This window comes from Ptychodera flava, chromosome 13, assembly GCF_041260155.1.
Source record: "Ptychodera flava strain L36383 chromosome 13, AS_Pfla_20210202, whole genome shotgun sequence".
Classification (NCBI taxonomy): domain Eukaryota; kingdom Metazoa; phylum Hemichordata; class Enteropneusta; family Ptychoderidae; genus Ptychodera; species Ptychodera flava.
Window position 1 is genome coordinate 19,004,990 of NC_091940.1, and position 13,525 is coordinate 19,018,514.

The following is a 13,525-nucleotide window of genomic DNA, read 5'->3' on the forward strand; positions in this document are numbered from 1 at the left end:
GAATTCCACACATTTAAAGGGCCAGCAGCCTGCTATCACTTTTGATGATTTTTTTCACTATTTTTGTTTTGCATGCTAATTGCAGGTCTTTTTTTTTATCAACTGAAGCATGCTTTTATTTGTGGTTTGTCAACACAGCACCTACATGTATACACATTAAATGTACTGTTATTGTTTACATTTGAATTATAATAGTGCAATAAGAATTCCCTTGTCAACAACAACAATGCAGTCTACAATTGTACAGATTGAGCTGATAAGCTGAATACTGTGTATCTCAACATGCTTTGGGGAGTAGAACAAGGAAATGTGGTTGACATTAAAACAAACTTAGTGAAAAAACTCATCAAAAGTTACAGCTACTGTCCCTTTTCATCTGGTTATGGCATTCTACCATGCTCTGAAAATAAAAGCCAGAATGTTGATATATATAAGAATTTGGTGATTTTCATGTTGGACAGTACTGTATATTTCAGTACATAGTAATTTCACAAACATAAGGATTTTGTAAGTTTTGCGAATAAGCTATTTCACCATAAGGAATTTGATTTTGTAATATTACAAAGTGAAGAATGGCTATAATTCTGTACATTTATACAATTTATAGTTTGCTGTAAAGAAAATATTTCATTTATACAGAAGCTGTAATATATGCAAATTTCAAAGAATTGGCAATCTCATTTATAAATATTAGGATAAACCTGAAAGAGCGCTTTCATTACTATTATGAATTTCACTGAAGAAAGAGAAATACATGCACAGTACAATTCTCAGAAACTCTTTACCCTCGGTCTTAACAATGCTTATATTTTATTGGATGTTCAGTTATATCATTCTGTAACATGATACAGCAATATTGCAATTTTTGGTCAAAAGTTTTCTGTCCCTCCTAAGGCAATGCTCGTCATTGTTTGCCACATCCATGTCTTATTCCATGATTTTTGTGTTTTGTGGTTGTGCGTATTGATTTCTGATCTGCGTGATTAACCAAAACAGACACAGACGACAGATCTGCATCCAACCAAATTGCCTCTTCTGGACAGGACTTGCAGCTAAGTGTACAAAAGGCAATACAGATTCCTCCTCATGAAAAGGTGTTCAGTTCTTTAAAATGGAATTTTTTTTTATTAAAAATATTGAAAATGCAAATTTCAACATGTCAGAATCCATCAGACATGCACCAACACTGTAACAATACATATGTCAGAATAAGATCACCAAAATTTATTCGATGTTAAAAGTGATCATGATCTTTCTTCTACAGATCTCACATCAAATTTCTAGACTACGCATATTTGGTGATGAGCATGACAAGACAGGGCCGGGGAGAGATGAAATTTCACAGGAACTCTGTCACAGCTGTCAGAGATGAAACTGTCTTCACTGAAAAAGTTCAAAGGAACTGGTACAGATGATGACATTTTCCCACTGGAAATCTCACCGGAATGGCAGAAGGTGACAATAAATATTCCACATGAAAATTTCATAGTATTGGCAGAATTTGCATGGCGATATTTCACAACAATGGTAGCACAGCTGAAATTTTCCTATTGAAAGTATTTTACTATTAGGAACGATATAAATAATGACATTTCGTCTCATGGAAATCTAGACTGAAATCTTGGCTACAAGGCTGCGATATCCAGAGTATCACATGTGCAGTCTGCATTATCTGATCCCGGTGTTCCTAAGACTATTCTCACGGATACAGCTAATCTCATTATCCTAATGTTTCACTGCCGTAGGGTTGGCTGACACTGTGGTATTAGCATGAAATATGAAAATCAGTGCAGCGCGTTGGACTCACGGATTAAGCTTGCAGATGGGATTGTTGCGTATGCCTGTTGGGTTCACCGTTTTTATTGCGCGGAAATTTGTCTCATGAAAAGTTCTCCTGAGTGAAATTCACTGTATAATTACACATATACATCACACAACCTCACTGGAAAGCTCCATTAACACAAATGTCATCTTCAGTGCACATGTGGCAGAATGTAAAATTGAAAAATTGGCAAAATTAATCAACATGGTGCTTTTTTCAAAATGCGAGGTGTTACGTGCAGAGAAAACGAACAAAAGGGTGAACTCAGCAGTTAACGTTTAAACAAAATTTATTACAAAAATAAAACTAAGTCAGGGATAGAGTACAAGCTTTAAAAGTGTACAGACTACTTATCTCAGCCGGGACGGCAAAGCTCCAGTCTCAGAGTTGTAACAGTCAGTTGGATGAATGAACAGTCCTTTGGCTTGCAGGCTTGAAGCTGCACAAAGTCCACAGTATAAATCCAGCGTTGACAGTGAAGGTCTTGAAAAGTCTTGAGAATGACTACTGCTGGAGTTTAGTAACACACAAGAGACACGATCCCCAAGTCTGACTGGAAGCTGTGCACGTCCCTTTTATAAAGGCATATAAGAACAATCTAGAACTTTATTGACATGCTAATTACTGTTCTAAAATTATCTCCCTTACACAACTAATCAACTTTCCAGAACATTCCAAACATGACTAATTGAATTCAAGGTTGTGAGGTCATCAAGGGCAGTGACCTTGAGAATGTTCTAGACTAATTGAACTCAGGTCATGATGAGTGTGGGGGAAATGACCTACATAACACACCCCCTCTTCAAAAAAGAAAATTTTTCAATGAAAAATCTTTCTTTTACAAATGTAATCTTAAAAGTGTGAACAACAATAAGTTCTAAATACGAGAGAGACAGTCTGCAATTAAATTGTCTCTGCCTTTGATATGTCTAATGTCAAGATTAAACTCCTGTAACATTAAACTCCATCTTAGCAATCTCTGATTTTTGCCTTTGAATTTCTGCAGAAAAACAAGAGGGTTGTGATCAATATAACCCACTATTGGCTGATTTGAAGAAGTAACATAAACTTCAAAATGCTGTAAAGCTAATATCAAAGATAAACACTCTTTTTCAATTGTAGAGTAGTTTCTCTGGGATTTGTTAAATTTGCGTGAAAAATAGCAAACAGGATGATCTATACCATGACTATCCTCTTGCAATAAAACAGCACCAGCAGCCGTATCACTAGCATCTACAGCTAATTTGAATGGCAAAGTGAAATCTGGTGCAGACAACACTGGAGCACTTTGCAGTATGGCTTTAAGTGTATCAAATGCCTGTTGGCATTGCTCTGACCAAACAAACTTTACTTTCTTTTTAAGTAAGTTAGTCAAAGGCTCAGTAATTGTGGAGAAATTTGGACAGAATTTTCTGTAGTAACCAGCCATACCGAGAAAGCGCATCAGTTGTCGTTTGCAGTTTGGTATGGGAAAACTTGAAATGGCACTGATTTTGGCATCAACAGTTTTACCTCACCCTGTCCTACAGTATGTCCGAGGTAAGTCACCCTTGCCCATACAAACTCAGATTTGGCAAGGTTGACAGTCAACATTGCTTTACTCAGTCTCTCAAAGAACTTCCGCATGAGCTTGATGTGTTCCTCCCAGGTGTCACTATACAGAATGACGTCGTCAACGTAAGCTGCACACCCGTCTAGCCCGGATATGACGTCGTTGATCATCCGTTGGAACGTTGCCGGAGAGTTCTTCATTCCGAATGGCATCACCTTGTACTGGAACAATCCGTCTGGTGTAACAAAGGCGGATATTTCACGAGCACGATCCGTCAGAGGGACTTGCCAAAATCCCTTCAGTAGGTCAAATTTCGTCACATACTTGGCTTTTCCCACTCGGTCGATGCAGTCATCAATCCTCGGGATTGGAAAGTGTCTGTCTTTGTTAAAGTGTTGACCTTCCTAAAGTCCGTGCACATACGATAACTGTGATCTGATTTGGGAACAAGTATGCACGGCGAACTCCAGTTACTTTTACTGGGTTCAATAAAGTCATTGTCCAGCAGGTATTTGACTTCTTCCTGGAGATATTTAGCTTTTGTTGGATTCAGTCTGTATGGATGCTGTTTTACAGGCTTACTGTCCCCAACATCAACGTCGTGATAGATGACGTTTGTCCTCGTTGGAACATCTTGAAACAGGTGTTTATATTCATGGAGCAGTTCTTTCACCTGTTGTTGTTGTTCTGGCTGGAGGTGTGCCAACTTTGTAGACTCCAGCTTCTCCAGGATTTCTGAGTTCTGAAGCTTGACCGAGCCCAGCTTTGAGTTTAGAGTATTTTCACTCAAGTCAGTTTCAGTATCACTATCTTCATAATGGCCAGAACTGACTGTACTGACAGGCTTTGTTTTAGTAGGATTATCCCTATCCAAATATGGCTTAAGCATATTTATGTGACATAGCTGTTTTTGTTTTCGCCTGTCAGGTGTTATTATGATGTAATTTAAATCACTCAATTTCTTATCAATTAGATATGGCCCAAAGTAACGAGCATGGAGTGGTTTGCCAGGAACCGGAAGTAGAACAAGAACTTTTTGACCTGGTTCAAACTTCCGTTTTGAGGTTTTTTTATCGTATTTGGTTTTCATTGACTGCTGAGATGACTCAAGATTTCTCTGGCTAATTCACATGCTTTAGAGAGTTTTGTACGAAAATCTGAGACATATTGCAAAATATTCAGACAATCATCATCGTCTGATAGGAATTTCTCTTTAACGAGCTTGAGTGGGCCACGGACTGTATGTCCAAATACAAGCTCAAATGGGCTAAAACCAAGAGACTCTTGAATTGACTCTCTAACAGCAAAGAGCAAAAAATGAATTCCTTCATCCCACTGCTTCTCTGTGTCAAAACAGTAGGTCCTAATCATTTTTTTCAAAGTTTGATGAAATCTCTCAAGAGCACCCTGACTTTCTGGATGATAGGCGGATGACCTATACTGTTTAATGCCTAGCTGATCCATTACTTGTTGAAAAATTCCAGACATAAAGTTGGAGCCTTGATCGGACTGGACACATTTAGGGAGGCCAAATAAAGTGAAAAATTTGACTAAAGCTCTCACTATAGTCTTTGTCTTTATATTTCTCAGTGGTATGGCTTCTGGGAACCGGGTTGATGTACACATAATTGCAACATATACTCATTTCCTGATCTTGTTTTTGGTAGGGGCCCAACACAGTCTATTAGTATCCTACTAAATGGTTCTTGAAATGCAGGAATTGGCTGTAAAGGGGCCTTTGGAATGGTCTGATTCGGCTTTCCTACCATTTGACATGTGTGACAAGTTTTACAGAAATATGCTACGTCCTGCCTGAGATTAGGCCAATAAAAGTGACTGAGAATTTTATGATAAGTTTTCCTGACTCCTAAGTGACCAGCCCAGGGCGTTTCATGAACCAGGCGCAATATTTCAGCACGATAGGGCTTTGGAATCACAATTGATGTTTTATAGCCCAATCGTCATCAACCAAAACATCTGGAGGTCTCCATTTACGCATGAGAATACCAGATTTTGTATAATAGGAAACAGAGCTATCTGAAGTTTTACCTTCATCATCTACCCTGTCAAACAAAGACAAAATATCTGGGTCTTTGTGTTGTTCTGCAATGAGATTTGATCTAGAAAATGTCTGACTTTGGTCAGCAGAAGTTTTACTGGAAGTTTCAAATCCACGAGGGATAACGGAATGATCCGTGTCAAACACCTGACTGAGAAAGGTGTCATTTAAGTCAACATCTGTGACATTATTTTTGAGAGTATTTTGATTCTCGGAAGTTTTCTTTGACATGGCTCGAGTAATGGCACACGAAGGAAATAAATCGGGTATTTCTTGTTCAATTGGCTCTGGATCCTGATCTAAACTAGGATTATCAGTCACAAGTGGATTAGTAATGACCTTGTCCCCAGCAAGGTCGTTTCCAGAAGAAGGTGAATCCCTTCAAAAGGCAAAAAAGGCCTAATACCTAAAGTCACAGGTCCAGAAACAAAGTCCGAAGACAAGTAGACATTATGGAGAGGAACAGGAATGTAGTCATTGCAATCTACCCCCTTAATAAGAACTTTAGAACCTGAAAATGACTTTTCAGAAAACGGCAGGGTATCTGCCAACAAAAGAGACTGGGAAGCCCCGGTATCTCTTAAAATTTTGACAGGGGTAGCGGAAGAAAAATCACTAGAAAGTGATATAAAACCATCATGAATAAATGGTTCGAAAATACCCATAATGCTATCTTGAGAAGAATTGACCTTGACCTCATTAATTTGGGATAAGAGGGGTTTAACCTCAGAAAATGCGTTGCACACATTATTAGACTCTAGTTGAGTTGATGAAGAAATAAAGCCGGTAGGCTTAGATCCACTTTGACCACTTTGACCTTCACGTTTTCTTTTCAACTTGAAACACTCTGACATTAAATGGCCGTCTTTCTTGCAATAATTACAAGAACGTGTACCGAACTGTTTGTCAGAAGGAGATTGAGACTTGGGATCTGATGATGTGGAAGTGTTACTTGAATTTTGTGAACTGTTGTCATTTGATTTCCTACTGTCCTTTGAAAAATTCTTGGATGAAAAGGACGAGTTAAATTTACCTGCATTGTTTCTGTAGGAAAAGGACTGGGATGGTTTGCTGAGAAATGAAGATTTGTGGGTCAATGAATAATCATCGGCCAAACGTGCAGCAACCTCTAATGTATCTGCCTTTTGTTCATTGATAAATGTCTTGATGTCACTCCGAATGCACCTTTTAAATTCCTCAATCAAAACAAGCTGTCGTAATTTGTCATAATTCTGACTGACTTTTCCGAAGAACACCAACGATCAAACAGTTGTTCTTTTGTTCGAGCAAATTCAACATAAGTTTGATCCTTCACCTTCTCACAATCCCTAAATTTCTGACGGTAAGCTTCAGGCACCAACTCATAGCCCTTGAGAATTAATTCCTTCACAGAATCATAATCTGAAGCCTGCTCTACTGACAACTGAAGTAAATTTCTCTGGCTTTACCCACCAAAGCACTCTGCAAAAGCATAGACCAGGACTCCTTAGGCCAATTCAGACTCTGAGCAATTTTCTCAAAATGGAGAAAATATTTATCAACATCCTTTTCTTGGAAAGGGGGAACTAACCTGAAATGCTTAGTGATGTCAAAATTGTCTGAAGGGAAGAATTTTCCTGACTTTCCAAGCTCTAAACGTCTCATTTCTAACTGCAGTCGGTGTTCAGCTAATTCTCTTTCCTTTTCTTTTTCCTCTCTTTCTTTCTCCCTTTGTCTTTCTTCCATTTGCAATTCTTTTTCTTTCATTTCCAATTCCCTCTCTTTCTGTCTTTCTTCCATTTCTAACTGCATTTGTATTTTTTCTTTTTCTAATGCCTGTCTCTCCTTTTCCATTTGTAATTCTTTTTCTTTCATTTGTAATTCTTTTTCTTTTTCTAATGCCAATTTTTTTAGCTCGAAATCTGCCTGTATTTCTAATTCCAATTTTTTGAGTTTTAAGGAAGACTCAGGCTCATAATCTTTTAAGGCAGACTCCTCAAAATGGCCAGAATTAACTAAATGTTTTGCAATCTTGAACTGTATTTCTCGCTTGCGCATAGATCTTTTGACATCTACTTTAAGGAAATTGGCCAGTGCTATGAGGTTGTTCTTTTCTGAGGGAATTAAATGTGTCCTGATCAAGGTCATCCATAAATTCGTCTGGCTTGAATTCCGCCATGATTGAATTTCGCTGAGTTCACAGTATACAGTAGTTTTGAAAAGGTAGGCAAAATGTTGTCAAACGGCTCAAAATATTCGGATCCCGGACGAGCCCCCAATTTGTTACGTGCAGAGAAAACGAACAAAAGGGTGAACTCAGCAGTTAACGTTTAAACAAAATTTATTACAAAAATAAAACTAAGTCAGGGATAGAGTACAAGCTTTAAAAGTGTACAGACTACTTATCTCAGCCGGGACGGCAAAGCTCCAGTCTCAGAGTTGTAACAGTCAGTTGGATGAATGAACAGTCCTTTGGCTTGCAGGCTTGAAGCTGCACAAAGTCCACAGTATAAATCCAGCGTTGACAGTGAAGGTCTTGAAAAGTCTTGAGAATGACTACTGCTGGAGTTTAGTAACACACAAGAGACACGATCCCACAAGTCTGACTGGAAGCTGTGCACGTCCCTTTTATAAAGGCATATAAGAACAATCTAGAACTTTTATTGACATGCTAATTACTGTTCTAAAATTATCTCCCTTACACAACTAATCAACTTTCCAGAACATTCCAAACATGACTAATTGAATTCAAGGTTGTGAGGTCATCAAGGGCAGTGACCTTGAGAATGTTCTAGACTAATTGAACTCAGGTCATGATGAGTGTGGGGGAAATGACCTACATAACAGAGGCCATATTGTTTTCCGACCATTGGGATAGGTGTATCAAGTTCAATATCAAACATTGCAGAAACTTTCAATGTACTATTTAATGCCCTTGAAACTCAGCAAATGCCCGGCAATACATGTATTTGTAACAAACATTTAATATTTATTTCTTGTTATCGACAGACAGACATAAAGACATCACGAGAGAAAAACCTACATTATGGATTCTCACTATTTCTCACAAGATGACTTTTCCATCATAACAGATAATTAATTCACTTTTTTCCCTGACATTGAAATTTCACGTTTGGTACCAGATTTGATAGTCTTTCTATCCTTTACCTTCTAACATCAGTTCTTTCATCCACCGAAATGATGGCTTCAAATTTCACATTTTGTTACAAGATTCTGTGTACACTTTCATTTTCCATCTACTAATTCTTCCTCCATCATGTAAGATGATGGCTGAACTTTTCTCCCCAACCACCCGTCTTGAGTTCACTTTCCTTAAAAGTCAGAGACTAATTTTTAAACTGTGATTTGTATTCAAACTTCATATGCCTTGGACCAAACAGAGGCGGTTGGTTCAGGCTGGGAAATCTGCACCTTGGGAGGTAACATCATTATTTTTTAACCCAGCTGTGTACAAATTCACTCCCACCGAGATTCTGTGAAGATGGGCTTTTGCAAGACACACGTGATGGGTGATACGTGAGCAACTGTGTCAGCAAACAGGCATGGGACACCGGTGTTTTTCAGGGGGTATAGAACGCACCGGAGACTACATGGGAGAACTGCAGGTCATCTGTTTGGTTTCGACACGAATGTCACAATGAGCAATGTCTCGCTGGCAACCAGGGATGCGCTGTTCAAACCCAACTGGTGTTTGCAGAGAAAAGAAATCCACATGCGTATTGCAAATAGCCCCTGACTGTTCCACGCAAAACGAGCACAAGGCATCAATGATACAACGATGCAGCTTTAAAGGGTTGATTCTAGGAAATGGTTTGCTTGATACTGCAGAATGTTGTCAGCGTATTTGAGATGGTAATTTTTGTCCTCTGCCTGTACCATGAATATCTGAAACTTCCCTCTTTCCCTACAGCAGAAAAACCTTGAAACTTTGAACCCGTTCAACACCATGGTTTGGCCCAAACCCATCAGTTTCAATGGTGAGTGTGGACCTTTCTACTAGGGAATGGGGGTGAACAAGTTAAGAGACACTTTTTATTGGTTGATGCATGGGAAATATTTCTTCCAATCATAAACAGAGCATAGTCTGTCACGACATTTTATAAATCACTTACGCAATTTCTTATACGACTGTCAAACTTTACATATAAGTCGACCTGACATGAAAACAACCATATGATCAATCAAAGAATTTTTTTTTATACTCTTTGATTAGCGAATCAGATTAACACTTGTTTCTGCCGCTGACATTTTAATTCATCAAAACAGGAGCCCGATAACACTGCACAGTTGAACTGGGGTTAAAAACTTCACTGACCTGTAAATTGAATTCGTCGCCACATTCGCTACACATCAAGTATTCCTCTTTCTCATGCAGCATGATGTGCGCCTTGAGACTGGCCACCCGGGAGAATTTCTTGTTGCAGTCGGGGCACTTGAGCTCGTACAGACTGTGGATGGACTTGTGCAAGGTGAGGTTGTACTCCACGTTGAAGGACATGTCGCACTGGTCGCAGCGGTAGGGCTTGTCGAAGGCGTGGGTCTTCTGGTGCCTCTTGTACAGGTTCCATCTTGGAAACTCCTTGTCGCAGGTGTCGCACTTGTAAGGTCCCCTGCCGGGGGACAGGCTGGCTGGCAGATCATCTGGGTGGGGGATACCTTCGGCTACCTCTACATTCTCAAGGGCTGATACGTCTGGCAAATACAGAATGAAAAGAGATAAATACAGGTGACTTTTGGCAAATATGAAATATTTTTGTAACAATCTTGACGAATCATAATAAAAACAACTACCTATACTTGCCATTTGCTTATATTACATTACAAGTTGCTTTGTGAAAGCGAACCAATTGTGACATTTTGTAATGATGTTAATATAAATAATAAAATGTACACATTTTGTAAAGTTTTTAGAATAATCGGAAACAAAATATGTAAAACTGTTCATTCTAAATGGTCTATAACGCTAAGCTAAGCGACCACCAATTAAAACATTATTTAAACATACAGAGAAATCACCAGGTGTCACTACTAACCAATATTCTAATTTCTTTGATTTTCAACATTAACAGGTGTCAATTACAAAGTGATATTCCGATTTATTCCTGCCTCGGTAAAGATGAATGTGAAACTAAATGCATTCTTGGCGACTGACTAACAGATCTTAAATCACATATGTGTGCATGTATATACACAAACACATATATGATACAAATCATTGTCAGGTTGAATCGAGACAATTTTTAGAGTAATAGTGTAGCATTTTTACAACAGAAAATATATCAAACAAATAATTTGACATTTGTGGTTGAAGTCTACCTGTATGTCTTCACGTGTAGGTGAATACCATTTGCTAGATGACAGTATTTGAAAACTAGCTGACTCAGAATGTTTCTGTTGCCAAGTACTAGGCTTGTCAGCATTGATTATGTCCGGCTTTTTTTTTCAGTTGGACCAAGATTAATTCTCTAAAACATTTAAATTACTGTTCATAAAAATCAACTAACTGAGAGAATGTTGTATGTACAGGTACACCATGTTCTAATAAGTACCCGTTCATTACCCACACTGTCAGTAGCAAATACTTTACACATGTACATTGTACTGGTCATCGTTTGTTAGTCCATAGCGTACCATACATGCATACTCATGACAGCATTTTATACACATTACCTGATACTGATCAGTGTGCAATACACTGCTAAGGGAACTTGCTTGTACCCTGTTTTGTCCTTGTTTTTCGGTTGACAAAATTGAAGCACATATCAAAGTATACATGTACACTATTTGTTACTGACTGTTCACTTTTAACCCGGAGCGCCAAAGTCAATTTTTGTCACCTTTGTAAAATATTACCCAGTTCAATTTTTTTTTTCACATTTCGCTAAATTTTTGCAAATAAGCTGTAGCCAATGAAATGTCATGTCCATTTGGTTCAAAATTGTACAAAAATTACAAAAAAATTCATAAAAATTGGTAAAATGTTGCACTAAAATTTTGGAGGGAAAAATTACAGCACTCAAAGAAAGGATTAATAAAAGCTTTGAGCCAATTTTCTCGGCTTTTTGTTTATAATTTTTCATTGCTTAAAAACATGTGGATGGACCTGTATAGAAATGAAACATAATCCAGTACGTAAAAACTGAGTGAACATCTTTGAGAACTGAACTCTTTAAATGTTTTGTTTCATGAAAACATTCGTCACTTGAACATTTAATTGAGATCACTCTATAAATTCATACATTCACTTTATAAATTCATACAAATGACTGTGTCAGATTCAGAATCAAATAATGTGGTAAAGTCAGTTGATGAGTTCAAACCACAAAGAATGCTGGGAAGAGTAACATGACAGCATGAGCTGTAGTCACGATGTAAAGCGCTGTGTATCGCTTTGATGAAGTTCAAACTGCAAAGGATGCTGGGAAGAGTAACATGACAGCAGGAGCTGCTGTCACAATGTATTTAGCACTCAGTGTATCACTTTTACACGCATGATTTGTTGATTTCAACAATGATTTTCTACAAATTAAGTGTGTACATTTGAGTGCAAGTACACACTGAATGGTCTTCATTGAAACGTCAAGGTGAGGGATGAGGTACGAGCACCAATATGGAGAGGTTATGGATGACATTTTTCCGACCCCTGCCATATCTGTAATAGAGTTAACCCCACAGCCTTTGGAATGGCAAGGTTGGGACAATGTACTCAGACACGGGGACGGAAGGGTCAAAGATGGCACTGGAAGTAATCTTCAAAAAAATCAAGAAGGGACTGGGGTATATGCACAGTTGCAATGAAGTATCTCGTGTTACATTGTCACGTTTTCCAAACCAAAGATTCATTCAACCGTGTCGGTCTCATGATAAATTCATAGGCTTGTTAATCTTGCACCGTATTGATCAAATAAACTGAGGTTTGGTGCCATTACAGAGTACAAGCTGACTATTAGGCGCACACAGGTACCTGACTTCCAGCATGATCTAACACATCAGGTAGTCCAATGTCAGTTGTTTAAAGTTTTCTTTTTGTACTTTGCATGGGAATATGATGTACATGTGTGGTTGAACGGAGATATAAATATGACGGCACTATCAGTGAAAATTTCTTTAATGGTTTCCGAATATCCACTATTCTGTGAAAGCATTTTAATACACATCAGCAGGCAGTCAATAAAACTTCCATTTTTGACTTGCGCTGTAAAGTCATAAACTGGTAATATTGCCGATCATGATTGTAGCTTTGTTACTAAATACAGCAATGCGTGGATGAGCGGCTGCCGCTGCTGACAGACACTCAGACAAAAATTTTGTCCTTTGCACCTGTCTGTATAACTGCAGCTTGCGGTCGGATCCTTTGACACAGATTTTTTATAGTTTCATTCAGAAACATCGGATCGAGGCATCAAAGTACCAATTTAACATTCTTCTATGAGTCATTTCAAAACGTCTCATCATAATTTTCTGACAAATGTTTATTTTTTGCATATTACTGAGGGAACTCCGGCATCCCGAGATGACAAGAAGTCTTACAGAAACAACATAAAAATAATATTTACTATTATATTTACGTTCAGAAACCAGACCGGTTCTTCAAAATTTCTCAATATTTCTTAAGCCCTTGAGCAAAGGATTAACATTCTGGTTGAATTTTGACAATCATGTAAATTTCAGTGTAACATTGTTGTTGACCGAGATCTGTCACGGAGAAAGCAAGTGTCATGGAAACGGCACAACCAGCCCCGGAGTGAATTGACTCCGCATGCCTGATATAGCTACCCCTTCATCATTTACATCAATTAATGTCGATTTCCCGTCATTTTCCTGACGCTCCCCTCATTTCTCTTTGGCCAAAAAATGAGACATTGTAACCGTCGCGGAACTTATGTCATTGATCACAGCATTTCCTGTCATGAATACATGTAGTCTAGTGAAACATCTGCGAAGAAAATAAAAGATGTTTCAATCATGCTCTTCCACATGTAAAACGGAAAATTTCCCTCGATAGATGGTCAGGAAATGAAGACGAGACCATTCACGAACTGTTTCATCAAAATTTCATCAGACGCTATAAATCAAAATGCCATTACCATAA

At 38.2% G+C, this 13,525-nt stretch overlaps 1 protein-coding gene across 1 annotated transcript in view; it reads right to left on the reverse strand.

The window, feature by feature from the left end:
• LOC139147711 (zinc finger protein 236-like) overlaps nt 1–13,525 on the reverse strand; it is a 105,347-nt gene that overhangs the window by 47,136 nt on the left and 44,686 nt on the right. Inside the window, exon 2 of the mRNA XM_070718875.1 lies at nt 9,749–10,125. Coding sequence (XP_070574976.1) covers nt 9,749–10,125 — 377 coding nt within the window. The remainder of the gene's footprint in view (nt 1–9,748; nt 10,126–13,525) is intronic.